The sequence below is a fragment of the Myotis daubentonii genome, chromosome 1, assembly GCF_963259705.1.
Source record: "Myotis daubentonii chromosome 1, mMyoDau2.1, whole genome shotgun sequence".
NCBI classification, from domain to species: Eukaryota; Metazoa; Chordata; class Mammalia; order Chiroptera; family Vespertilionidae; genus Myotis; species Myotis daubentonii.
Genome location: NC_081840.1, coordinates 746,437 through 773,981, shown reverse-complemented (window position 1 = coordinate 773,981; position 27,545 = coordinate 746,437). Strand labels below are relative to the sequence as shown.

At 58.0% G+C, this 27,545-nt stretch overlaps 1 protein-coding gene across 1 annotated transcript in view; it reads left to right on the top strand.

Moving 5' to 3' along the window:
• TDRD9 (tudor domain containing 9) overlaps positions 1–27,545 on the top strand; it is a 53,476-nt gene that overhangs the window by 11,635 nt on the left and 14,296 nt on the right. The window contains exons 4-23 of the mRNA XM_059660822.1: positions 4,477–4,574; positions 5,564–5,785; positions 6,146–6,268; positions 7,318–7,398; positions 9,692–9,856; positions 10,436–10,539; positions 15,501–15,565; positions 16,256–16,310; positions 16,439–16,523; positions 17,557–17,614; positions 18,817–18,921; positions 21,071–21,168; positions 21,550–21,681; positions 22,586–22,751; positions 22,821–22,884; positions 22,959–23,022; positions 23,513–23,557; positions 24,268–24,321; positions 26,457–26,573; positions 27,232–27,339. Coding sequence (XP_059516805.1) covers positions 4,477–4,574; positions 5,564–5,785; positions 6,146–6,268; positions 7,318–7,398; positions 9,692–9,856; positions 10,436–10,539; positions 15,501–15,565; positions 16,256–16,310; positions 16,439–16,523; positions 17,557–17,614; positions 18,817–18,921; positions 21,071–21,168; positions 21,550–21,681; positions 22,586–22,751; positions 22,821–22,884; positions 22,959–23,022; positions 23,513–23,557; positions 24,268–24,321; positions 26,457–26,573; positions 27,232–27,339 — 2,009 coding nt within the window. The remainder of the gene's footprint in view (positions 1–4,476; positions 4,575–5,563; positions 5,786–6,145; positions 6,269–7,317; positions 7,399–9,691; positions 9,857–10,435; positions 10,540–15,500; positions 15,566–16,255; positions 16,311–16,438; positions 16,524–17,556; positions 17,615–18,816; positions 18,922–21,070; positions 21,169–21,549; positions 21,682–22,585; positions 22,752–22,820; positions 22,885–22,958; positions 23,023–23,512; positions 23,558–24,267; positions 24,322–26,456; positions 26,574–27,231; positions 27,340–27,545) is intronic.

Genomic DNA, 27,545 nt, shown 5'->3' with positions numbered 1-27,545 from the left:
ACGGAGCCACCAGCAGGGCACTACATGAAGGTTTTAAAAAAAGGCACATTATTTTTTAAAAATTGAGATTTAATAGCATCTTCCAACTGTGAGCCTGGCTCCAAACTGGCTCCTGTTCCCAGGGTTTCTGCTTCGACATGGCAGGTTCTCCTTGTCCTGGGTGTGTCCTTAGGGCTGCGGCCTTTTTTTTTTTTTTTTTTTTTTTAATATATTTTATTGATTTTTACAGAGAGGAAGGGAGAGGGATAGAGAGTCAGAAACATTGACGAGAGAGAAACATCGATGATCTGCCTCCTGCACACTCCCCACTGGGGATGTGCCCGCAACCAAGGTACATGCCCCTGACCGGAATCGAACCTGGGACCCTTGAGTCCGCAGGCCGACGCTCTATCCGCTGAGCCAAACCGGTCAGGGCAGGGCTGCCGCCTTTTAACTTGGGTCCTTGAGTGCTGGTAGCTCTTCTGGTTTGAGGGCTGGCCTCTGCTGAGTGTTCAGGGGCGGGCAGGAGAGGCCTGCAGTTGGGGTACAAATAAATGACCCGGTAGTGAGTGAGCATCCGGAGTCAGTGTTCCCCGGACTCACAGCTCTGCGCTTGCCCCTCCCCGTATGAGAACCCAAAGGAGAGACGTTCGGTTTAACTTGGTGTGAGATACCCGCCCACCCCGGGAGAAGCGGCGTGCAGACCCCTATTTGAAGGTTGAATCTCGTGCTTCAGTCAGCAGGGCAGGAAGTCAGCCTGCTCTCCGTGATGTAGGGTCTGGGTTTAAGGTGAGAAACGTTAATACAGTATGTTCTCCAGGAAAGCCACCCCGTCCTGTGGAACCCCTCGCCACTCGACTTCCTAGAAGGGGGACTTTGTGAACAGAAACCAGCGAGGCTTACGGTCTCCAGACCTTTCCAGTGGGTGTAAAATATTGTAACGTTAATTACCTCCAGTAAGAGGCAGCAGGGGACCGAGCAGCCCGTTGTGAGGTTGGGGTGCTTCCCGTGTCCCGTTGGGACTGCACTTGGCTGTGTCGAGTTTGTGATTTGCCTTTTCCAGGAGAGCATAGCGGTGCATTCCCTGCCAGCTGCCTTTGGCGTGCTGCTGGCGCCCAACGAGAGACGCACAGCGCGAACACCCTCTGCCTCTGCCTCTTCCCCTGCCCCTGCCCTCCCCCTGCCCCTGCCCTCCCAATGCCCCTGTCCTCCCCCTGGTGCTGCCCCTGCCCTCCCTCTGGGTCTGGCCTGACCTGTGCTGGCTCTGCTTCAGCCACTGACCTGAATATGTCAGCCTGCCTGTTCTGTGCAGGGGAAGGGCCGTGGTTTAGACAGCACCGCTAGAGCTTCTGGGTTTTGTTTGTTTGGTTTTTGAGAATTTCTGTCTTTGATGCCTGCAGCCAGGGGTGTATGTCCCGTCAGTGCTGTCAGGGGCGGCAGCAGGGGCCCGGGCTCAGGGCTCAGCAGGACAGCTGCTGCCTTCTCAGCGTCTCTCCTCTTCAGAGGCCCTCCCTGCGCTCCTCACTGCCCCTCTGTCCTCCACACTTGCCGCATCTCCCTCCTGCAGCAGAGTCCCGCCCAGGAGCCCTCCCTCGTCGCCCTCACTCTCCGGGCCGCGTGGCTCTCATCCTTCCATATATTTGTGGGAAAGTCCCATTAGTGGTTGAGACACCTCCAGCATCAAGAAGGTGTTTCCCTGTTTGCATAAACATCGTGTCCGTGCTTGCATTTGTGGGCTGGCCTAGATCCCCAACCTGGAGACCCAACTGCATTCAGATTCCAGATAATCTGATGACATGTGAGTTAGCAAGTGCTCACACGTGGGGTTGGCTTTAAAAGGACTCTGTTGTCGTTCATCCTCCCCTGAGGATGTTCCCCATTGACTTTTAGGGGGAGAGACACAGAGAGAGAAACATTAATGTGAGACACATTGACTGGTTGCTTCCTGCACGTGCCCCAAACTGGGGCCAGGGATCGAGTGCAATCAAGATACATGCCCTTGACCGCAATCTAACTCGGGACCCTTCAGTCCGCAGCCAGGGCTCTAACCATTGAGCACAGGCCAGGGCACCTTTGAGGGGGGAGGGTGTTCACCAGCTGGGAGGACAGGAAGGCAGCACTGATGCGTCTCAGCTGAGGGGAGCTGTGGGAGGACAGTGAGGGGAGGCTGTGAGGCTTGGGAAGCTGTCTGGGTGGGTGCAGCGGGCACCCCTGAAGTCAGTGGCCTCTGATGGCCCAGCAGTAGTAGCTCCTTTTGCTCTGAGAGATTTGACAGCTCTGGCTCTTCTTTCAAGTTCAGAACAAGTGCCACAGCCTGATGCAAACACAGGCAGATGGCTACCTCCCATCACCTGTTATCAGAGCAGCTAATAAGCTGCGGACGCAGGGAGGACACTGAGAGCAAAGGAGAGCTGTGCAGAGTGTCGGACGGAGGGGACCAGGAAGGTGGAGGGAGGGACGCTGGGCGGAGAGCGGGGCTGGAGGAGAGGACGGCGAGCCGGGCCGAGACTTGGGAGAGATGGAGGCCGCAGAGTTTAATTTGGAAGTAAAATTATTCCCAGTAGGAGTTCATGGACCATGAATTCTAATGTTGGTCAGTTTGTCAAGTCAGGTGCAGAGGTCCAGAGTCACAGGAGGAACTCCCAGGAGCACGGCGAGTGGGCGGGCCCCGTCCTGGTCTTTCCCAGCGTGAGGGCGCCCTCTCTGGCGCCTGTACCTCATGAGTTGTGTTCTGTTGTCTGCTACCAGCTGTTTTGGTAGCAAGGAGCAACCTCGAGCCCTTCACACAGTGTGTTCTGTTGACGTTTCTAATGAGTTTTGTTCTGTGTGTTCGCCTTTTGATTGAGCGCCATTGCCGAGCAAGGAGCACTGTGCCGGCAGCAGCGCCGGCTGTGGTGCGGGGATGGGAGAGCGCCCCACTCAGATGCGCAACGAGCTGGGACCAGGGAACTCGAGAATTACCCTCTCAGGGTGAGCCTAGACCAGGGGTGGGCAACCTTTTTGTGAGTGCGTGCCAAAACCAGCAAAATCTCTGACTCAGAACTCTTCTGCGTGCCAACCCTAATTTTTTGAGAACATGTTACACCTATTTGATATCTCTTAAGGTGTACGTATGTGAAGAACCTTGAAGAAATAAAGTTCATTTGAGCGACAAAAACACAGTATATGATGATGAAAAATACATTTATTTGTTCATGTATACATGTACACTGATAGTCCGACAGAAAACTTTATGATTCCGTTTGATATTATCAGTGGGACTTTTGCTGCTGCATCACTGATGACAGATTTTACCTCAGGTTTCTATTTCGTGACCTTCAGAGATAGGCACGAGCTACTACTTTCATCCGTCAGGCTACTCCTATGACGAGACTTAACAAAATTCATCACTGAGAGCAAAGATTCACAAGCGTATGTGGATGAAACCATGGAGAGTAACGCTGTTGCAAAGTTCTTTAAACAGAAAAAATTTTCTGGAATGGCAGTCCAAGTCCTCAGTAGTTGGTTTTCGACACTTCTCTCTGGTCCTCCTGTCTCTAATCGCTTTGTTTCAATGTTTTCCAAGTCAACTCTAAGGTCAATGAATTTCTGTTTCCAAATTGAGCTACTCTGAAATTCAATCAATTGCATTTCAAAGTCAGCCATGTCTATCCATGAAAACATTTGTAAGTTTAGTTCCTCCAGTTTCATGCTGTCTGGAAACCTCATGAATTTTGCTGTCTCTTCCAGTTCTCTGAATTTCGCAAATCTTGAGAAGAACTGCTCAATAGTTGACTCAATGATGTTTAAAACAGCTTTTGAAGGCTTTGACAGTCTGTTCTGTCATCTTTCGGGAGGTCTTTGATGTGCCTCTTGAGGTTTGGGAAATATCTAAATCTCTCACCATCCACATCCCTCTTAAAGGCTCCCAGTTTCTTTTCAAAAGCCTTTTTGTAACCAAACATAACATCAAGTGTCTTGCCAGTTCTTTGTAATTTAACATTTAAGTCATCCAAATGTTCACAAAAATTGTAAATGGAATATTATAAGAGAGGGTTTCGCGTGCCAGCAAAAGTTACTGGCGTGCCGTGTTTGGCACGCATGCCAGGGGTTGCCCATCCCTGGCCTAGAGTGTGTGTGTGTGTGTGTGTGTGTGTGTGTGTGTGTGTGAGAGAGAGAGAATATGGTGTACGTACAGATTAGAAATAACATTGGGTTGTTTGCCTTGTCTTTTTTTTTTTAAATCCTCACCCGAGGATATTTTTCCATTGAGTTTTAGGGAGAGTGGAAGAGAGGGAAGACAGAGAAACATCGATGCGAGAGAAACACATCGATTGGTTGCCTCCTGCACGCTCCCTGACCAGGAGCCTGCAACCGCAGTACATGCCCTTGGCCAGAATCGGACCCGGGGCTCTTTGGTCCGCAGGCCAGTGCTCTGTTTACTGAGCCAGGCCGGCTGGGGCTGCCTGGTCTCTTTCAGGTAAGAAATAGCATTGTGTTCATTTTGTCTGAATCCAGGTCCAAGGCCACCTTTGGCTAAATCCAGCACCGTCCCGTGCATCCCAGAGACAACGTATACATACCCCGATTTGCCTATAAATCGGTGTAAGGAAGAGGTAAGAGTCTTCCTGTCATGGTGTGACTTTGCGGTGTGAATAGTGCCGGGCCCAACCCTTTCGGTGAACAGGCTGAGTGTCGAGGAGCCCGCGAGTGCCTGCGCGCCAGGCTCTGAGCAGAGGAGGCAGGCAGGGTGTTGGCGTGGCCGCCGCGAGCGCCGGGCCTTCCTGGGCTGTGCTTCGTTGCTCAGCGTCCGCGCTGCTCTTCTCTCACGTGGCTGCTGCCTAGTCGTCCTCTGAAGCAGCCGTGAGCCCACCTCGCCGCCAGGACAGCGGCCCACGGTTCCACACTGTGTGGTGGGGGGAGCGCGCTCACAGAGAGACGACCAGGGCTCCAGGTGGAACTTTCATTTCTGCTTTAGATGGACTCACACACGTTGACAGAGGAGACACACTGCTAGGCTTTAGAGGCCAGTAGTCACACCGAGTGGTGCTCCCTGACGCCAGCACTCGCCCACAGAAGCCCGGGGGGGGGGGGGGGGCGCAGGGCCTGGCGGGGGCGGGGGTTAAAGATGCCCATGGCCCCTGTAAGTGGGCAGTGGAAGCTGCTTAAACAGGTGTCTACAGAGTTTTAAGTGGACTTTTAAAGCCACTGAGTGTAGTAACAGCGATGTTTCCATGTTTTTCTTACTAGATTTTCATATTTCTCAGTAGAATTACTTAAAAACTTAACAATAATTGAAATTTAGACTTAGCAAGAGCTGTAGAAACCCGCTTGGTGTTTCGTTTTTCTAGACGAAGAGGTTGGGAAGTAGAGGGGAAGTTGGTCTGGTTCCTGTAGAAACAGTGGCTGGTGGTGGTCACGCTGGTTGAAATGGAGCAAACGTAGCCTTCTTGCTCCTTTGTGCTGCTCAGGTGGCTATTCAGTAGCTTCTAAAGACGGAAGGCAGGTCACCCTGAAGCTTTCTCAAGAGAAACGTTGGTTCTTAGGTCCTTTCACGTCGCTGTTAATTTTGTGGGAATGGTGAGAGACCTGTTTTCACTTGCAGGTGATTTCTCTGATAGAAAGTAACTCTGTGGTGATCATTCACGGTGCCACGGGCAGCGGCAAGAGCACGCAGCTGCCGCAGTACGTCCTGGACCACTGCCTCCAGCGCGGCGCCTACTGCCACATCGCCGTCACCCAGCCGCGCAAGATCGGGGCCAGCAGCATGGCCCGCTGGATCAGCAGGGAGCGCGCCTGGACGCTGGGAGGCCTGGTGGGCTACCAGGTGGGCTGGACCCGGGAGGACCGCGCTCCTGGGCACGGTGAACTGCCGTCTAATCTGATGATTTTCTGCTGGGATTAAAATGAGTTCAGTTGCTTAAACTGTGGCATAATTTTAAAAATAACGAAACTCCGAATTTCTTGAAAATAACTTTAATTTTTTTCCAATTGAATAGGACAAAAGAATTTTCTGACTTATGGCTTTTATACTTTTACTTTTTAATTATATTCTTGTATGTAGATGTTTCCATACATAATTGTCTTAATGTAAAAATGATACCCCCTGATAAAATGGATGTTTTGGAGTTAAATGCAGCCATTTAAACCTGCAAACTTTCCCTTTCTCCTTTCCTCCCCCACCTAGGTGGGGCTGGAGAAGGTGGCCACGGAGGACACCAGGCTCATTTATATGACGACCGGCGTCCTGCTGCAGAAGGTCGTCAGCGCCAAGAGCCTGGTGGCCTTCACGCACATCTTCATCGACGAGGTGCGTGCGCTGCCCCGCTGTGCTCCGCTGCGTCTCAGCTCACGGCTCACAGAGCCGGTGCGGCGGCCTGATGCCTGTGCGGGGGGGTGGGGGGGGGGGTGGGGGGGGCCCTGATGCCTGTGCGGGGGGCTGCGGGCCAGCCGGGAGCCCGGGAGCGGCGGGGTCGGATGGGAACTGCCATGGGGAGGCTGAGGGACCTGCGCACCTCATGGAGGAGAGGCCCTCGGGGCTTCCGTGAGGAGCAGCTTCCTGCCTTTCTCAAGTGGGAGACAGTGAAGTGCGAGGCCGTGCTCTGGGGCCTGGGGGCGTCATGAGGGCTGCTCAGGCGTTGTTGGGTCCCCAGCCATCACGTGTGAGCGTTACGCAGTGTCAGCGGCGGGTGTCTGTCCTCCTGCTCCCTCCCCACACTGCGCAGCAGGCTCGAGGTGCCACGCCCGGGAGGGACTGGCTTTGGCACAGCAGCTGCTCTCTCCAGTTGGCAGAGGAATGTCCCTCAGTAGCATCTCACTGTCGGCTTGCATGTCGAGGTGTCCTGACTAAGTGATGGGGAAACAGCCCCAGGTCCTGCCCCTTTGCTGTCAGCTGGTGCTGGGGTGGGGCAGGCCAGGGTGGCTCCAGGCCCTCAGGGTGGCTCTTGGCCAGGAAGGCCTCTGCCTGAGGAGGACCACAAAGCAGCCGTGGCCCCCGCCTCTGCAGCTCTCCTGGCCGCGCCGTCTTCAGGGCCAGCCTCCGGTCATCGGTCCTGCAGTGCACGAACCACTGCTGTCCCGGCCGCTGCCATCCGGCACTCACCACTGAGCAGCAGTTCACTTTGACCTGCAGAGGCGTGGGCGTGGCCCCGGCCCCGTGGTTCTCCGTGCTGGGGCCAGGTGGGGGGTTGGCTGTAACAGTGGCCTGGGCACTGTTGGCATTGAGTGGGCAGGGCCAAGGATGCTAAACATCACTCTACCCAAATGCCAGTGGGATTCTCTTAGCCGGGACTGACCCAGCAGAGCCGCTGGCTCCCTGCCGGCCCCTCCCCGTCCCTCAGCGCCGGGCGTCTTTTGCAGGTGCACGAGCGGACCGAGGAAATGGACTTCTTGCTGCTGGTGGTCCGCAAGCTTCTGAGGACAAATTCCCGTTTTGTGAAGGTAACGCGACTTCAGGAGGAACAGGACGACTTAGGACTGACACTTTGTACTTTTGCTTCTCTTTATTTTAACATTAACAGGGACCCTTACAAGTCCCTGCCACGTGCAGCGCACCGGGTCTGGCTAGCAGGCCGCGGGAGGCCTGCTCTGAGGGAGTGTGGTCCGCTGGGCATCGTGTTGCTGAGATTGTAACACTGCAGCCTGGAGGAGAGGGCCTGAGAGTAGCTGACTGATGAAAGGCTGGTGCTGGAGTCCCGCGTACGTGGACAGGCGTGTGCGTGCGGCTGCAGTCGCTGTTTTGAAAACAGCACCAAAGCGCATGGGAGTCTGAGCCCAGTCAGACGCACTGCGTCCTAGAGTCTAGGTAGGACCTAGACAGTCACGTGACACGGCACCTGAAGTCCCTGGGTGGTCAGTGCTGTTCACCCTCCTCTGAACAGAAGGGAAGGCATGAGCTCTCGCCGAAGGAGGGGTGGGAGAGGCCTTAATCATTATATGCCTAGACCAGGGCTGCCATGCTGCTGGCCAGAGGCCTTTGGGGCCCCTTGATGGGGGGGCAGGGCGGGGGGCAGAGCGCGGCTCTGTCAATGACGAGGGCTGCAACGGGCCCCCTGCCGTGGAGACAGGTGCCTCTGAGTCGGGCCATGCTGTCTTCAGGTGCTTCAGCTACTCGCTTAGGGGCGTCTCTTGTCTCCCTGCCCGAGGGGCCCCCAGCCGGAGGTGTTCTCACCTGGTGGGCGGGAGCCGGCATTTGCAGCGCCTTGTCTTACACCTGAGGTGACTGGCGCCTCAGAGGGTTGGCCATGGCTTTCCTTCTGGAATTCGAACAGAGGTGACGTTAAAGGTTGGTAGACAAGCCAGAGCGTTCTTGATTGTCATTTTCATGGCTTTTTTGCTCTCAGGTAGTTGCTTGATTTTTTTAGTTTTCAGTAGTCAAGAGAGTTAGAGTCATGGTCTTTAGGGAGTCACCGCTGCTGCCTGGTGGCAGGGCCCTGCCCTGCTGTGTAGGAGCCGGAGCCGCCGTCAGCTCACAGCTTCCTGGTTTGTTGGGAAGCCTGGAGCAGGGTGTTTTCCAAACGTGGAACTGATAGGGTGTGTGTAGCCAGGCCAAGGCCGTGGAATTCAGGTGCTAGAAGGCTTTGCAATCAGGTTTTGAAACTCAAAAATTCCTCTCATTACTTTTTAAAAAGAGCAGGTGCCGAGCACAGGCCGGCGGGCCTTCCCACTAACGGTGGAGGCCACTGGCTCCGGCCCTCGCCAGCCCGGACCCTGCTCGCTGCTGGCCGGCCACTCGGACCAGCTGGGGCGGCAGGGGTCCTAGGAGCGAGGAGAGCCCGGGGTGAGGGGCGCCCAGGAGGCGGGGCCGGGCAGCGCTGCCTGCACCTGAGCCCAGGTCCGATTGGCCTCAGGTTTGCCTCCCCGGTGCTTCTCGGAGCTTCCTCTCCGCCTGGGGCCACTCCTCTCGGTACTGAACGCCTGCGTTTACCCTCCCACTAGGCCAGTGACGGCGAACCTTGTGAGCTCGGCGTGTCGGCATTTAAAAACCCTGACTTAACTCTGGTGCCGGGTCACATATAGAAATGTTTTGATCTTTGCAACCAGAGTAAAACAAAGACTTATATTTTTTATACTTATTTTCTATATTTAAATGCCATTTAACATTTAAGAAAAATCAACCAAAAAAATGAGTCCGCGTGTCACCTCTGACACATGTGTCATAGGTTCGCCATCACTGCACTAAGATATGCACGACAGACTCCTGATGCATGTGCACTGGGCGTCAGTGGCCAGCGGGTGCGCTCACCGTGCTGGGCACTGGGAGACGGGTGAGCGGTGCAGACCGTCATGGTGAGCTGCGGGGCTGCTCCTGCCTCTCAGCTGTTTTGTGAGGACACCACCACCCCACCTTCCCTTTGGCAAAGCCAAGTCCTGTGTCCGCAGGTGAGGGCGGCTCCCTGGTCGCTGCCCTCTGTGTCCAGCCGTCCCGCCGTCCTCTGGGCTGCTGCACCTCCTCCTGGAGCTCCTCCTCCAGTCCCTTCTGTGTCCAGTTGTTTCTGATGCAGAGGTTCCCTAGAGGTTCCTTTTAGGGAAACGGGTGCAGCGTCACTGGGACCCTGTAGCTCCTCACTTGATAGGTGTTTGAAGAGAGAGTGAAAGCTGGCCGTCAGCGCATCCCACGAGAGGCCCAGTCCGCCCGTTGGCGTCTCGGAAGGTGTGAAGCAGCCGGCCCTGGGTGCGGGCTCCCTCCAGGCCGTCCGCACTCACTCTGCCTCCCGGGTCTGCCCGCCCGCAGGTCATCCTGATGTCGGCCACCATCAACTGCAGGGAGTTTGCGGACTACTTTGCGGTTCCTGTTCAGAACAAGATGAACCCTGCCTACGTGTTTGAGGTGGCCGGGCAGCCCCACTCCATCGAGGAGTTCTATCTGGGCGACCTGGAGCACGTGCCGCACAGCAGGGTACGCGGGTGCTGGTCCTCGGGGGTCCACTCCGGGGAGCGGAGGAAAGGTCAGGCACAGCATAACATCACCTCGTCGGGGGGCTGCGCGGGGGTGAGGCAGTCACCAGGACCTGGCCCCGCCCGCCTGAGTGCACAGCTCGCTGTGGTCTGGTGACCGTGACCCCCGACCTGGGTCACGCTACCCGCAGGGACCTGATGGTGCGTGAGTGGGCAGGTGGGCCGGGGGTTCCCTGGCCCTGGGACTTGTGGTTTTAGGGCGAGGTTGCCATGTTGGGGCTCCTGGCGGTGACCAGGCAACGCTGGGCTCACAACTCCTGGCCCCATAGACGTTTGGAGCCACTGATTCTGTCTTCAAAGTCGGTTCCCTGCCGGGCACGTGGCTGCGGCGCCTGGACTCTGCCCACCTTGACCTTGCTCTCGGGCGGGGCGGGCGCCCCGTGAGGTGAGGCTCGGTGCACAGACGCTGGCTGCAAACACATGCCTTGCCTCTGGGGTCTTTGTCACAGTGCCGCCCTGAAGGGGGAGCCGCAGTCCAGCCTGATGCCCTCTGACCCCCTCAGTTTCCTCCTGCCTCCAGCTCTCCCCCCACGTGCTGGAGGAGCCAGTGATAACGAAGGACACGTACGAGGTCGCCGTCTCCCTGATTCAGATGTTTGACGACATGGACATGAAGGAGAGCGGGTAGGAGGCCTCGGCTGCAGCAGCCGCGGTGCCGCGCAGGGGCTCCAGGCGGGTGGCTCGTCTGGAAGCTTTTTTATGTTAAGGTTTAACGTAGAGACTTTCTCAGTAGTCACTCTACGTAGTCAGAAAGGAGGTTAGTACGTATCTTGTAACGTTTTCCCCTTGAAGTTAGAACCATGCCACGTATGGCTTCCGGACAGGCCGTCTGAAAGCTAGGGCCACAGCCCCGACGTGCTGTCCACGCAGCCCGAGGACAGAGCGCAGCCGCCTCTCCATGGCTCCCATCTCCGAGGTGCTCCCGCGCCGAGTCTGCTGTGCTCCCACGTCCACTCGCTGGGATCTGGACACGTCTCCCTGAGGGACAGCCCGAGGCTCTAGTGGTGCTTGGAGGGTGTTGTTTTGATAGCAGGCGCTGCATCCGGGACCTTCGCTGCTTGCCCCGCTGAGCTCACACACACACACACGCACACACACGCAGTGTGCATTGGAGCAGCATGCAGGGAGCGTGCGCTCTCCCCTTGTGGCTGGGGCACTGTCCCTGTGGGCCTGCGAGCCCCCCCACCCCCCCACGTGCCTCTTCTTGCCTTCACCAGCTGTGAAAGGGAGATAGTCTGGCGGGTGCAGTCACTGCCCTGCAGCCCTCGGACGAGGGGCCACCCAGTTGCACGCCAGCCCCTGCAGCTGAGTGCCAGTTTAGCTCTGTTTTTAACTCCACAAGTTTCATTATTCTTTCTACCATTTTTGTGCTTAGATTTGGCCAAATGGGTGTCATTTTATTTACTCACTAGAGGCACGATGCACGGAGATTTGTGCAAGAATAGGCCTTCCTTCCCCTGGCTGCCGCCTTCCACCTTCGCTCCGGCCCTGCCGCCCTCCTATAGCTCCCTCCACTCCCCTGCACCCCCCCCCCCCCAGTATAGCAGGTGTCTTGCCGGGCTGCTCTGCGCCTGCATGCGCTTGCGCTGCCCAGAGGCCCAGAGCTGCCGGAGAGGACCGCCTGTGTTGTCACCATGGTGATGATGCAAGCGTCCCTGTCTGGCTGCTGCCATCTTTGTCGCATCAATTTGCACATTCCCTCCTTATTGGCTGTGGGCGCCGCCATCTTTGTCGTGGTGTGATGGTTAATTTGCATGTTCTGCCTTATTAGATAGGATCTTTTTCTGCTGCAGCCTAGTCTCCTCTTAGGTCATTTTCATTCTTCCTAAAGAAGGTCCTTGGGAGCCCTGGCTGGTAGCTCAGTTGGTTGAAGTGTTCTGCCACACAGAGGTTTCAGGCCTGAGCCCTGGCCAGGGCTCACACAAGAATCAACAAGTGCCCGGCCGGCGGGGCTCAGTGGTTGAGCGTTGACCTGTGAGCCAGGAGGTCATGGTTTGATTCCCGGTCAGGGCACAGGCCCAGGTTGTGGGCTTGATCCCCAATAGGGGGCGTGCAGGAGGCAGCCAGTCAAGGATTCTCTCTCATCATTGATGTTTCTCTCTCTCCCTCTCCCTCCCTCTCTGAAGTCAATAAATATTTATTTTTAAAGAAAGAACCAACCAATGAATGTGTAAGTAGAACAACAAACCTCCCTCTCCCTCTCCCCCTTCCTTTCTCTAAAATCATTAAATATATATTCTTTAAACGTCTGTTGGTAGCCCTGGCTGGGCAGCTTAGTTTTTATTTAGCTAAAACTGTATTTCATTCTTGGAATAGTTTTGTTAGGTGTAAAAGTGAGGTTGCTATGTAATCCTCTCTATACTCCTGCTTTTCCTGAATTGTTAGCTTTGTCGAGCAGTAACCTGCATACATCGAGTGCACTCGTTCTCATCGTTCTTCCTGGGCTGTGGTGGTCTTTTCTTGTCATCGTCTCGTGACGTGAGAGTCGCCTTTGGTCTGCCTGCTCCTGCAGGGAAGCCTGTGTTCTGGTCGGGCTGACGTGCAGTCGTGGTGCCTCTGGGGCAGCGCAGGCTGGAGCTGTGGTCCCTCCCCGCCGCCTCCTGCCCCTTGAACTCCCGGAGTCTGAGCGTGGGCGTTGCTGCCGACAGCCTTTCCCCTGGTGGTCGCCGCGTGCCCACTGTGCGGGTTTGTCACTCGCTCTGACTCCTCCCTGAGGTCACTCTGTGAAAAGGAGCTTCCCTCTTACCCCCGCCCTTCTCCCCGCCTCCCCCGTCTCTCTCGATGTCACAATGGACTCATGGGCCCCCTTTCAATAGACTTCATTTCCAGAGCAGTTTTAGGGTCACAGTAAATTGGAACCGAAAGCACAGAAGTCTTCATGCGACCCCCTTTGCCAGCATCTCACATGGAGGCCGTTGCCCACGCCCGGGGTCACACTCAGGTGCTCTGGGTGGCGTGTGTCTTGTGGGTGTGACAAGTGTGTAATGACACGTCCACCACTGTGGTGTCGACAGTCGTTTCACTGCCTGGAAAACCCTGGGTTCTGCCTGCTCGTCCCCGCTCCGTAACCCCTGGCAACCACAGCCTATTTAATTTAATTTATTTATTTTGTCCTTGAGGACGTGCTTATTGATTTTAGAGAGAGGAGAAGGGAGAAAGAGAGAGAGGACTATTGATGTGAGAGAGACATCAATCTGTTGCTTTCCCATGTGGGGGGCCTGAAACCCAGGTATGTACCCTGACCCGGCACGGGAACCCACAGCCTTCCTGTCTATGGGATGATGACCCGTCAGCTGAGCCGCACTGGCAGGGCCCATTGATCACCTGTTGGCACCACAGTCTTGCCTTTTCCAGAATGTCGTGTCGTCGGAATCCTACAGGATGTGGCCGCTTCAGACGCTGCTTTCACGTGGCCTGTGCCTCTCAGGTTCCTCCGAGCCTTCCTTGGCGGGGCAGCTCCTTCTGCTGATGCTGAGGGATAGGCACGGCCTGCTGGGCATGTGAGGACATCCGGTGGCTCCAGGTTTGGGTCCCCGTGACTAAAGCTGTGGTCAGCATCCAGTGCCGGTTTATGCTCAGACCTGAGTTCTCAGCTCTTCGGGTCAGTGCCCAGGAACACGTCTCCGAGGCTGTGGCGAGAGTGTGTGCGGTTGTGGCGGACCCGGCAGACGCTCCCAGGGGCCGCCCCGTTGGCGTTCCCACCGGCAGTGAGCGAGGTCCCGTCCCGTCCTGTCCCGCTGCTCCACCCCCTCAGGCCCTGGCGGGGCCGGGCCCTGGCTGTGCCGTCCTGTCAGTGTGCAGTGGGTCGCGTGGCTCCAGTTTACCTTCCTGACGACGTGGCCGGAGCATCTTTTCACGTTTACTTGTCACCTGTCCATCTTCGGTGAGGACGTGTCTGTTCGGGATCTTGCCCATTTCTCCTGTTGCTTGTTTCCTAAGGTTGAGCCGGAAGAGTTGCCTGTGTTTTGGATAACAGCTCGTTAGATGTCTTCTGCGAAGGTTTTCGCTCAGTCTCTGCCTTGTCTTCTCATCCTCTTGAGACTTAGGTTTATTTAAATATCAAAGTTAACCACAGTCAGTTTTCTTTTTTGATGATCAGCTGTCCACAGCTGGCTGCATGTCGTTGGGCACGGGCATTTCCTTGCTTTTGGCACCGGCTGGTCTTCCTCTGCCGCAGGTCGGGCATCGGTGCTGTTGGTCTTTTCAAAGACGCAGGCCTGGCATGGAGGGGCTGCCAGGTCTGCAGGGCAGGGTTCTCACTGCACACGCAGTCACAGTGACAGGAGCTGGGTGGGGCGGCGAGGGGATGGTTTGAGATCTTGTCCTGAAAAAAGGCTTCCTAATGACATTTTGAACTTACAGTTTATCTTAAAGATATTTTTACTGATTTTAGAGTGAGAAAGGGAGGAAGAGGAAGAGAGAGAGAGAAACATTGATGTTGTTGGTCCGCATCTTTGTGCACTCATTGGTTGACTCTAGTATGTGCCCTGTCTGGGGATCAAATCAATAACTTTGGCGCATCGGAATGACACTCTAACCAACTGAGCGGCCCGGCCAGGGCATGGAGTTCATTTCCAGTGTTTGGCTTTGAGGGTGGATTAAGTTCCCAGGAAAACCTTGACAGACAGTTTTCATAGGAAAAGTGATGGGAGACTGTTGCCTGGGACTCCTCCTCAGCTGTTGGGGTCCAACCCCAGCAGGTCCAGGGGTCCCCAAAGGTGTGGACGGAGTCGGCGAAGAAGGAACGACACGGAGACAGCGTTCAGTTGATCAGCAGCCTAGCCAGGATCTCCAGCAAAGTTCTGGTTAGGATCTCCAACCAGGTTCTGTGTCCATGTTCCCTCGCTAGGTTCTCCAGCCAGGTTCAGTCACCAGGTTCTAGTCAGGTTCTCTTGCCATGTTCTATCCAGGTTCTGTAGCCAGATTCTGTCTCTAGGTTCTTCAGCCAGGTTCTCTCGCTAGGTTCTGTCTCTAGGTTCTGTGGCCAGTTTCTGTCCAGGATCTTTTGCCATGTTCTCTCCAGGGAAGTTCTTCTGTCTCTAGGTTCTGTGTAGGTTCCGTGACTAGGTTCTGTGTCTGTGTTCTGTGTCTAGGTTCTGTGTCCTGTTACATCTGTATTTATACCAGTTGATTCCAATCCTATCAATCTCTCTTCCAAAGGTTAGGGCATTTCTTATCTCCATTCCAGGGAGTAAAGATTATGTAGCTTAAGCATGATTGTTCATAGTTAAAGTGATTAACTACCCGCCTGGCACTTAGTTAAGGGGTTTTATTCCCTCCCTAACTTCAGGGGAAAATCCCTACCTGGTGAAACAACCTTTCTCAGAGAGGTGACCTTGGTTAAAACACACAGTGCCAAGAAGGTGAGCAAACATATTAAGAACTGTATGCCATATATGCCAGGTCCCTTGAAACAGCAAGGATGGACCGGCTCCGGCACTCGGCCCCTGCCTTTCCTCATGCGGAGAAGGTTACATGCGTGGTTGGGCGAGGCTGTCGCCATCGGGCGCTGCAGGCTGGGGAAGGTTTGGGAGCGGCACTGCTGTCCTCGCGTGGTTAACGCGCGCACCTCACGTTTTTAACAGGAACAAGGCCTGGGCGGGCGCCCAGCTCGCGTGGGAGCGGGGCAGTGTGCTGGTGTTTCTGCCAGGTGAGTGCCAGCCTTCGGGCCAGGATGGCAGCGCCAGGAGAGGGGTCCTCTCTGTCTCTCTCTCTCAAATATGGTTTTAAAATATAGATTTGAGAGAGAGGAAGGGAGAAGGAGAGAGAGACAGAAACAGCAAGGATAAGAGAATCATTGATTGACTGCTTCCTGCATGCCCCCCACGGGGGTCGAGCCCACAACCCAGGCAGTGCCCCGGCTGGGAACGGAACCCTGACCCCCTTGTCCACAGGTTGATGCTCAGTCGCAGAGCCACACTGGCCAGGCCTTCTTCACTATTTTAATATTAATATTGTAGAGTAATAACATTTAATACTTTCTAACCACTATTTTGTGGCTGTAAAATTTTTCATGCTCGTTGTAGAAAATCAGGGAATGAGTGGGGGCGAGAAGAGTAGCTGCCTCGCGCACAGCTGACCGGCAGCACTGCTGGGGCTCCCGGGGGGGCGGGGACAGGGGGGCGGGGGAGGCGGGGGGGTCCAGGTGTTTCCACCTGTGTTTCCAGCGTCTGGACTCGGTGCTGCTGTGCGTTCGCGCTGTTGCTCTTACCGCAAGGTGGGGGGTAACAAGGAGATACAGTGAATGGGGAGGCCTCTTGGAAAGAGACGTGCTCTTCACCTGAGGGCGCTTTCCAGCACTAAACACCCATCTCTTTCTTGCCCCCCTTTGCCCCCCCAGGCCTGAGTGAAATAAACTACATGCACGAGCTCCTCACCAACATGATCCAGAAAAGGTGTGTGAAGGACACCCAGTCCTCCTCAGCACGGGCTGGCTTCGGCCTGAAATGATGAACGGAGCGCCGTGAGCGCAGCCCCCGGTGTGAGCCCCGTCCTGTGCTCATGGCCGTGTCCCTCCCCCCAGGCTGCAGGTCTACCCCCTGCACTCGAGCGTGACTCTGGAGGAGCAGAACAACGTGTTCCTGAGCCCGGTGCCCGGCTACAGAAAGGTGGGCGTGGGACCCGGAGGGCACTGTGGCCCTGTGCTGGGCCGCGGGCTGAGGCAGCTCAGCCACAGACTCGCGCGAGCCTGGTGAGCCGGCCGGCGCGTCTTGTCTTTGGCTTTTGGTCAGTTTGCCAGGGTTTCATTCCTCGGTCACGTCTCAGCGCGCGGACCGTCCGGTGTCCCTGGCACTGCTCAGGTGACGTTGGTGAGCGCCTCCTGGTTCCTTTCCTCTCAGCCTGTGCCTGAGCGAGGGTGGTCCCATCGCGGCCCAGCAGAGCTGCTGCAGTGGGTGGGGCCTGGCTCCAGTCGGAGCCTCCAGGGCAGCGGGACCTCGCTGGCCCCCAGGGCCACTGCTCGCAGCCCTTCCATCTGTCGGGTTCCCCCTGGGCATGGCCTGGCCCCTGGAGGAGGAGGTGCTACGCTGAGGCGAAGGGTTTGGAAGGTGGGCCTGGGCAGGTGACATGGGTCTCACCTGCAGCTGTGTGACGAGCAAACCACTGCTCTCAGCCTGCGTGGTACGTTTGAAGCCGAGTCAGTCACACCCGCGCAGAGCTGTCAGGAAGGCCAATTAGGGTGACAGGTGCCCGCTTACAGGGGGAGCCTCCAACGCGCAGGCGGGTGTCCTGCAGAGGGCGCCGCACCGCGACACGGCTGCTCCCTGACCCGGCTCCCGCTGCGGCCTGAGCTTCACAGCGCCAGCTCCGTTACCTCTCAGGGGCATCCCCGCAGCGTGAGTGGGTGGTGCCATCTCTGTTTTCATTCACGAGAAAACCAGGCCGTGCCGCCCGAGTCCCACGCTGTGGAGCGGAGCTGGGGTCCAAGGCAGGGTCAGCTGTTGAGGCCCCAGGACACTGACTCCTCCCTCCCCAGCCCAGGACCCTTGGCCAAGTGCGACGGGGACACAAGAGGAACACGATGCCTTTCAGAGACCTGAGCCCAGTGTTTTCGAAGCTTGTCAGTGCTGTTTGAGTGTGAGTGCGTTAGCCTTGCTGATTTCCTGGTCGGTAAGCACGCGGTCCTTCCTTGCTGTTTGATAGATCATTCTGTCCACCAACATTGCGGAGAGCTCGGTCACCGTGCCCGACGTCAAGTACGGTAAGACCTGCGTCCGCACCGAGGGGCTGCGGGAAGCTCTGAGGAGGGCGTGGGAGCAGGACTTGAGCTGCCAGGGAGCGACTGTGCGAAGATGGGGTTCTGGCCCAGGATGGCCCCAGGAGCAGCAGGAAGGCGTGTGGCCAGGACAGGGTGGGTGGGTTGTGTTTGTGTGGGGGGCGGGGGTGGGGGCGGTGGTGGGGGTGGGGGAGCTGGGGAAGAGCAGAAAACAAGTCTTTGTTCTCATGAGACATTGAGGGAGGAGGAGGGGCCTGGACGCCGGCTGACAGCACTCCTGGCACGTGGTGTAGAGGGAGCCGAGGGGCCAAGGAGATGAGAGCTCACGCCCTGCCAGGAGGCCCCGGGCGGCTTCGCTGAGTGACAAGGTCGAGATAGAGGGCGCGGTGTACCCCTGGCCTTGGGCGGGCGGCAGGAGGACAGCGGTGCCTCGAGGAGCTCTAGCGGCCTCCGCATCCTCGGGGCCCAGAGGCCGGGCCTCAGTGAGAGTGAGGAGGGAGAGGGCGCCAGAAGCTTGAGGGCAGCCATCGAACAAGATGGAGTGGACGGGGGTGTCTGTGGGCCCCGCACAGCTGGTGACCAGGAAGTGAAGGGACCGGCAGCCTGCTGGCCTCTGGCCGCTTGGCACGAGTGTGGGGACAGCTGTCACTGAGCAGGGCTGGGCCTGGGCAGACGGGTAGAGCGCAGGCCAAGGGTGCAGGCGCTCGAGGGCGGGGAGGGCAGACTGCGCTTTGGGCAGAAGGAGTGAGGCCCTAAAGGGATGGGGGTGGGGGGCAGGTCCTCACGGGACAGATGGGTTGAGAGCTACGCTGTGTTGAGTGGAGGGAAGGAGCAGGAGGAGTGGTGGGGGCTGGCTGGGAGGACGGGGCCAGGCCCCAGGCTCAGTGCCTGCCTCGGAGACGCCCTTCTGTAGTGGACAGGAGGGTCTGCCCAAGGAGTGGCAGGGGCTCTGTCACCTGGGCCACGGGCGAGGACACTGCGCACAGAGAGGCCGGGCAGCTCCCTGCCCCCAGCTGGGCTCCTCCGCTGCCAGGTGGGCTGCAGGGGCCTGTCCTTCCTGCCCCACGACCCGGTCCTTGGAGGCAGGGCCTCCCGCAGGGCCTGCCCCCAGCTCTGCCCTCGCTGTGCGCTGTGGTCGGCAGTCCCTCTCACTGCCTTGTGCTCACACTCCTCTCTTTACGTGGCAGTTATAGACTTCTGTTTGACTAGAACTCTGGTTTGTGACGAAGACACGAATTATCAGAGTCTGCGCCTGAGCTGGGCTTCTAAGACCAGTTGTAACCAGAGGAAAGGTAAGCTTGGCCGCACGCCCTCCGACCCCTCAGACCTGCGCTTCTGCGCGCGCTCGGCCCTCCCTCCTCCACGGGGCCAGCTCTCAGGCTCTGGCCGAACCTGCGACCCTCTGGTCCAGTCACTTTGGTGACAGGCTGTGTGCACGTGACGGGCAGGTCCGTCCCGCCACCGCTGTCATTGCGCAGAGAATCCGTGAACTTCCGGGAGGAGCTGGAGCCAGGGGCTCCTTTGTCAGCTGTTGGCGACCCTTCCTCCGACTCCTGATCTTTCTGCACTTCCTTCCTGAGCTGGCCGCACGGGGCCTATGTTTGCTCGGGTGTGCACAGGCGCTGGGGTGGGGCTGGGGCTGGGGCTGGGCCTGGGGTTTGGCCACAGTGGAGGCGCAGCGTGCTGTCCTCGGGGACCTGCTCCAGGAGACCTGCTTGTGGTGTGGTGCCTGCCATGCGCAGGCCTGGCTCCGGTGTCCGTCCTTGTCCCCAAGCCACCCCGCCAGCAGGGCCGCAGGGCACAGAGGAGCAACCTGCGCAGGCTGCCCTGGGAGGCCCCGGCTGGGATTGGGCCCATGTCAGCCAGGCTCTGCCGTGACCCAGCCCGAGGGGTTCAGGGGAAAGGTCAAGTGGTCATGAAAGTAAGGGCATGGGACTGACCCTCTCCTCGCTTTGGAAAGCCTCAGGTCGAGCCGCGTGTCAGGAGGTTAGCTGGCCTCCGGCATCTCCAGGGAAGTGCCGCCCCATGGGCCGGCCTCCTGCCTGGATCGCTGGTGTTTCTGCGTGGGGGTCTGAGAGGCGTCGTCTGACCGGAGGCTCTGCTTTATGCTCGGTCTTCACACGTTCTTTCCAGGATGTGGTGGGCAAACCTCCCCCATGGCGGGCAGTGTGCCTTCACCTGCACGGTCTCTATAGAGGTCAGGCCACGGGGCAGGGGGCCTCTGTCGGGTTCTGTGTGTTCTGTCTATCTGTCTGTCCCTCCACCCGACACTGCCTTGCCCGCTGTTAGTGAGTCTCAACACAGAACACGCTTCCTCCCGCTGGCTCGTCACCCCGGTGTCCAGCTCTCGCACATGGCCTTCCCGTGGATTTGAGAGTGAGCGTGGGCACATCCCACGGAGGCGCCTGCATTGCTATGTTCCTGACCTCCCGTCCGCACGTGCTCTGCTCATGCAGACGCCGCCCTGGCCCGGGCGCCACACTGAGGGCTGAGCTGCGCTTGGAGGGATCTCAGTGGCCCTGCATTTTACGCTCAGTTTTCACATGTTCAACGTGTACGGAAGCACCATTGATCTTCCTGATCATGTGTCCGGTGGCTTCGCTGAACTCACTAATTTGTTCCAGGAATTGTTTCTGTTTTTCTTTTTGTCATTATCTTGGGTTTTTCTGCTCAGAAAGTCTTGTCATTGGCAGATGAGGTGGGGGGTGGGGGTGGGGTTGTGGAGGTCTGTACTCCCCACCCACCCTCTTGGTACGGGAACTACTGGGGAAGGGTGGGGTGCCAGGGGGCATGGCAGACAGCAGACTCCCCCCCCCCCCGCCTTGTGTGATTGCACGCCCCAGGAAGGAGCACTGCTGGCTGCCCCTGCTGTTTAAAGGCTGGGCTTCCACGCAGGCAGCACATCCTCCCCCCTCCTTGGGAGAGTTTACGGTTTGGGGGTACATCCTCAGCAGTACAGCTGCTCGGTGGTGCCCCCCCACCCCTGCCTGGTCCTGAGCTCCGCGTGGACTTGCTCGTTCACTACGCAGTAGCTGGGGTGGGGGCGCGCCTTGAGGAGGAGGCAGGATGCGGAGGACCAAGTGGCCGCCTCCTGCACACGCCTTCCCTGTGGGGAGGCCGTTTTCTGGGGGAGCTGCGCCGCTGGCTTGGTGCCTCTGTAGCACTCACCACGCCCGGCAGGAGGCGTGGCCCGGAATGTGCTGCTTCCACGCACGCACGGGGCCACGGCTGCTGCTTTAGGAGCGCGGGCCTCACACCAGGGTCCCCAGGTGGGGCCAGCGCTTCCCCGCAGGCAGGGTTGCTCAGCACTGCCCTCGCCCAGAGTCCGTCTGGCCTGTCTGCTAGAAACACAGGGGTCCTCTCAGGGGTCAGGGGTCATTCTTGGTGTCTGCTGACATTGACGGGACTAATGCCCGTGGCCTCTGAATGTCTCCTGTGCAGGCCGTGCTGGGCGCGTGTCTAAAGGCTACTGTTACCGCCTGGTGCACAGGGATTTCTGGGACAACGCCATCCCTGACCACGTCATTCCGGAGATGTTGGTAATACGCTGGGGTCAATTTCAGAGTTCACTTTCTATAGACAGTTTTACGGAACAGTCTTAAGTCAGCAGTCGCCGACTTTTCAGACATCATGGACCACCAGTAGTCCGCGGGCCACCGCTGCTCTAAGTGACGTGACTTAGATTCCGTAAAACTCCTCGTCTGCTCGCTGTTGAGCGGGTGTCCGCGGGCTCCACCCTCCTCAGTGAGGCAGCACGGGCAGGCAGTGTGCTCTGCTCCCCTCCCCCGCCCCCTCCAGCTCGCTCTCTTCGCCCTGTGCCTTTCCCCCTTCCTCTCCCTCCTTCCCCTTCCTGGCCCGCCTCCCCCCAAGGACTTGACTTAGTTCCAGGACCACACTGAGTGCAAGCTTGTCCTCTTCAGCGTTGTCCCTTAGGCAGCACGATCTTGAAGGTGAAGCTACTGGACATGGGGGAGCCCAGGGCCCTGCTGGCCACGGCCCTGTCCCCGCCGAGCCTTGGGGACATCGAGCGCACCATCCTGCTGCTGAAGGAGGTAGGCCGCTCGCTCGGGGCACGGGCGGGAGGAGCGGGCTTCATGCTGCGGGGCTTTAGGACATTTTGTCATGAATGATCAGCATTTGCTTAAAAGAGCCCGGGTAGTGACGAAGCGCTGACTTCGATCCCAACAAGGCTTGTCTTGCACAACCGCATCGCTTCCCCTCCCCGCACCTGGCGCCCACTCGCCTCCCAGGGCCGAGGAGCTCTGAGATGAGGAGCGCTGACCATTGAGCGGTTCTCACCTCTGTCTTCATGTAACACGCCAGGTGGCGTGTCCATCCTGTGAGGGCTGTGCAGGTCGTGTCTGCAGGCTACGGCCTGCTGCCCGGGTTTGTGGGACAGCCATCTGGTTTCCATGGCCTGCGCACCCCTCTGGCCCTGCCCCTCCATTCTAGCTGTCCCCCCCCCCCCATGGCTGGGAGCTCCGACTCCACCCCCTCGGCTGTGCTCTGGCCAATGCACCTGGTTCCTGTTCCTTGTGGGGCTCCGCCCTCCAAGCCGGAGGTGCCTCTGGTGTTTTGCCTTCATTTAATACCTGCTTGGGTTTCTGTGGAACACACTTAGTCACGCGAAGGCAGTCTTTTCTGCACGCAGGTCACATGCTTCGCTGGGAGTGGCCAGCGTGACGCGAGCGGGCAGTGCGCTAGTGCAGTGCAGCCGCTGCCACGCTGTGAGTTACGGGGGCGTCTGTGGGGCTGGCCTGGGGGTGGTCCCCTCTCTGGAGTCTAGGTGTGCTCCGAGTTCCCAGCCAGGCTGTCAGTGTCCCTGTGCTCCCGGCTTCCACGATGGGCAGGTGCCTTTAGGGCTGGGTTCACCGGACCCTCTTCACTTTGGGTTTCACCTCCTGCCGTGAGGAAGCAGCGTCAGGCAGGCTGGCTCACACGCTCACGTTCACGCAGGTGGGCGCGCTGGCCGTCAGCGGGCAGAGGGAGGACGAGAACCCGCACGACGGCGAGCTGACCTTCCTGGGGCGAGTGCTGGCCCAGCTGCCGGTCAACGAGCAGCTCGGCAAGCTCATCGTGCTGGGCCACGTGTTCGGGTGCCTGGACGAGTGTCTCATCATAGGTGAGTGAGGGCGTGGGCCGCGCCGGCGCCGGGACCTCCCCTCTGACATCCTGTGGTTTCTCTTGCCAGCGGCAGCGCTGTCTTTGAAGAATTTTTTTGCGATGCCTTTTAGGCAGCACCTGGACGGGTACAGGTGGGTAGCATTCCCATTGTGAACAGCTGCTTGGTCTTGCTGGTATCAATGACCTTGCGTGTTATTCGTTGTAGGAATAAGGTGTATTTCTCTGGCAATAGTAAGAGCGACTGCATCGCGCTGGTCGAGGCATTTAAAGTAAGTTCTCTGGCCAGGTTGGCGTGGCTCAGCGGTTGAGCGTTGACCTATGAACCAGGAGGACACAGTTCAATTCCCAGTCAGGGCACATGCCCAGGTTGCAGGCTCAATCCCTAGTGTGGGGCGTGCAGGAGGCAGCCGATCCATGATTCTCTCATCATGGATGGATGTTTCTCTCTCTCTCTCTCTCTCTCTCTCTCTCTCTCTCTCTCTCTCTCTCCCTCTCCCTCTCCCTCTCCCTCTCCCTCTCCCCCTCTCTCCCTCCCTCTCCCTCTCTCTCCCTCTCCCTTCCTCTCTCTCTGAAATCAATAAAAATACATAAAAAAATAAAATGGAGGAAGTGGGTGGGGGTGGGAGTCCAATGTTATGAAGTTGATTGAAGAATTAAACTTGTAAACTTTCTGTGGTCCAACTGTGTTGAAAATGAACGTGTAGAAAGCAGTTTGAGTTGTCAGTGAAGCATTTTGAAACTTGGGTCCTTTCCTTTCAGACCTGGCAGTTCTGCAGGCAGAGAGGGGAGCTGCGGCATCCAAAGGTAGGCGCTCCCGGGGCGCTGGGGCCCGAGGCGTTGTGAGACGTGGAGCCTGAGCCAGAGCCTGAGCCAGGACACTGCACTCCCTCCGCTGGCGCGGGCACACAGCCCGGCGGTCCTGCCTGAGCAGCGGTGACCCTCGGAGCGTCTGGAGCCGCTCCCTGGGGTGCTCGGTGCTGGTGGGGATGCGCGTGGACCCGCTCCACTCAGAACCCGAGGCCTGTCTTTGCTGTCCTTAGACAGCGGGCTGAGAGGAACCCGGCCTGACGGTGCCCGCCCTTCCTGGCCAGGTCTGGCTCTGGGCCGGCGAGGTCCAGGCCTGTGGGCAGGTGTGTGTGCTTCCGTCTGCCGCGCTCACCGAGCTCCCGCTAGACCAGCGGTTCTCAACCTGTGGGTCGTGACCCCTTTGGCGGTCGAACGACCCTTTCACAGGCGTCGCCTAAGACCATCCTGCATATCAGACATTTGCATTACAATTCATAACAGTAGCAACATGACAGTGTGATGAAGTAGCAACGAAAATAATTGATGGTTGGGTCACAACATGGGGAACTGTATTTAAAGGGCCAGAAGGTTGAGAACCACTGTGCTAGAGGCTCAGCAGGTGGTTTCTCTGTTGCCTGGACTCCTGCTGGATGAGATGTGTGTTATGGGAGCAGATTAGCTCCAATTTGCTGCTGTAATATGAGTACTGTGCTTTTATGTGTTTAAAGGATGAACTTGACTGGGGACGGCTAAATTACATTCAAATCAAGAGAATTAGAGAGGTAAGTGGTGGTCCCCAGGGCAGTAATGGGTATTCCCAGAGGCACATCCTGTTGCAGCCTGAGTAGAATTCATATGTGCGTGTTACATAGAAACGTGTTTATGTGAGATAAGGCTACACTTTACGTAACCTGCTGTTACTTACGTGTCAGTGTGTAACACACAGTACAGCTACATAGAGCTGTCCTTGTCCTGTCCTCTCAGAGGTGGTGGCCCCTCTGTCTCATTCCGGGTGTTGGGTCCCTGTGTCGTCTCTGTTTCTTGATTGGATTGTGTGCTGGGGCGGGGCGGGGGGGTGTCCCCAAGGCCACCCTCGGGTTCAGCGATTGGCTAGAAAGACAGAGCTCAGACCAGCTGTCTGTTATGCGTGTGGCTGAGGGTTACTACAGCTAGAGGGGCAGAATAGAGTCAGCGCAGGTCCAGGGCCCGGGGAGGAGCCAGCAGTACCAGGCGCAAGGCCCCGTTGGCTCCCAGGAGTCATGGGCACGATTGGTTCTCCCCGCAGTGATGTGTTCACCAAGGCCAAGTCCTGCTGCCCCGGGTCTTATCGGGGCTGGGCTAGGTGGGCGTGGGTGTCCGCGTGGCTGGTCTTAGCTACTTGGCAGCCCCTCCGAGGTCCCCGTGACTGCATGGCTCAGGGCCCTCTGCACAGAGGCCGTGCGGCCTACAGCGCTGTGTCCAGGGCCTCAGCCAAACACGCTCACGAGGCGCATGGTCCAGGGGCTCCGGTCCGCGAGGAGCCGGCCTGTCTGGACGTGTGGGGCGTGGACACCGGGCCTGCTGAGTCCGGGCTGTGCCGCCCAGTGCACAGGCGCTTACCTGTTTGTTGTGTTTTCAGAGAACTTACTCTTCTGTGGTTTTTGTTTTGTTAATTCTTGCTAGAGGGTACTTTTTCCATTGTTTTTTAGAAAGAGTGGGAGTGAGGGAGGGAGAGTTGGGGAGGTTGGAGAGAGAGAGAGCGATCCATCCGTGTGAGAGAGACACCAATTGGTTGCATCACACACACACCCCGATGACCAGGGCCAGGGATTGAACCTGCAACCCAGGTACATGCCCTTGACGGGGACACAGACCTGAGACCCTCGGTGCCCTGGCGAGGCTCTAACCACTTGGGGCACCAACAGCCGGGCTCGGAGGACGCACTCTCGATTTGAATTCACTACGTGGGTTTTGGGGGAGGAGCATGGGGAGGGGGAGGCTTTCATGGGTTAATTTTGCTTTCTTGTTAATGCAGCGCCCATGTCTCTACTTACTGTTGTCTTCCCAGATGCATGGTGAACTCCTTAGCCCTGGGAGCGCCTGCGGCTGGGAGGGCGGCCGGGGGAGCGCTGGTCTCCCCTGTCTGCCGGGGCAGGGCTCTCGAAGAGCGCTGGGCAAGGAGGTGGTTTAGAGCTTTTGTTCTGCTGCTGGCTTCGGAGTTTATTGCTTTTGGCCGAGTGAGTGACTTGCTTAATTTGAAGTTGATTTTTGATTAGAAAGGGTGCACGTGACTGCAGCCTCGAGGAAGGCGTTCAGGAACCTGGAGACACATGTACTGTGTGCGCTGGGCGTGGCCTTCCTGCTGCCCAGGCCCCCCCCCCCCCGCCCCCGTGGCTCTGTCTGTCTGTCTGTCCTTTCAGTTGTGTCTCCAGCGTGTGGCTTGTGTGGTGGTTGCTCTCTGTGACTGACTGAGGCACCTCTGGGGGAACTTCATGATCAGCGCAGAGGCGCCTGGAGCTGTGTTCCCGTGAGGGCCGCGGTGCACAGTGTTACTGCAGTGACAGCTGTGCGCAGCGGCTGCTGGCCATCCGGCTTGTTTCCGTCACGAGAGCAGCCGCCGTCAGGCAGAGGCTTTGTGCTCAGAGGACTTAAAGCAGAGGACCCGTCATGGCCATTTGCTCTTTTCAACCCTCCTGTCGGTGGTGCTTGTGCGTTGGTGGTGGTCGCGCTGGCGTGCGTGTGGCGTGGGGTCACGATGTGCAGGAAGTGAGTGTCCGGCATTTCCTGTCCGTGCGGTGCTGAGCATCCCTCGATCCTGATTAGTCAGCTCTCATGAGCCGCTGTGACAGCCGCGCCTCCCGGTGGATGGGTGCTCCCGGGCACTGCGGTGTCCCTGCTCTGCACACGCCGCCCCGAGACCGTGTTGCTGTCTGCGCAGGTGGCGGAGCTGTATGAGGAGCTGAAGAGCAGGATCTCGCAGTTCAACATGAATGCGGGCTCCCGGCGGCCGGCCCTGGACCAGGAGTACACGCACAAGCAGCGGTTCATCCTGCAGGTGCGCCTGGCCCTCCCCTTCCTGACACCGGCTGCCGCCCCGGCCGCTCTGCTGCCAGGGCGTGTGGGCAGCACACTGCCGGCTGCCCGGGCCTGAGCCTGCGCTGCAGCTTCCGAGAAAACAAACCGCTTCCAGCATCGCTCAGCGCGGGCCGCCCTCACACGGAATAGCCTCGCAGCTCTGAGGCCGCGGGCCGATGAGCGGGTGGGAAAGAACCTACCATGAGTGCGGCAGGGATTTTCCGGAAGATGGCAGAGCCCTTGCGTGGGGCCCGGGGCGTCTGTGCGCGGGGAGTCAGCTGGGCGGCACTGGAAGGGGGTGTGGTCACTGAGGGCCTCGCAGAGGGCTTTCCACGGGACCTGCGGGGCTGCTGCAGGAGCCCAGCCAGTCCTGAGGCCGAGGGGGCGTCTGCCTGCTCACCCTCAAGCCCCCCCCATCCCTGTTCAGCTCCCGCCCTCTGACCCTCGGTAAGAAGTGCTCTCGCTCCTAGGAGGCAGGTCGGCCTAGTGCACATCTGTTAGGCGAAGTGACCAGAATCATGGCTTCCTGCTTGAGTAGGGGGTCTGGTTTTTATAAAATTCCCCTTACGTTATCAGCGTTGCATCCTGGGAAGAGGGGACGCTGTAACCTGCTGCATGGAAATAAGTTTCTCCTCCAGGTGGTGTTGGCCGGTGCTTTCTATCCCAACTACTTCACCTTCGGGCAGCCCGACGAGGAGATGGCGGTGCGGGAGCTGGCCGGCAAAGACCCCAAGACGACCATCGTGGTAGGTGGGGGCAGGCCTTCCTGGGGAGAGCGGCCACGGAGGCCCCCGGGGCTCCACCCGAGCACGGCTGGCAGGAGTCGGTCTGAATCCTCAGGGGGTGTCCTCACGCATGTGAGCCCCGCCGTCCTGCTCTCTTGTGGGCCTGGCCTCACAGCCCTGAGAAGCGTGTGCTCGGCTAGTGCCGACCCGGGGCCATCTTGAAGGTG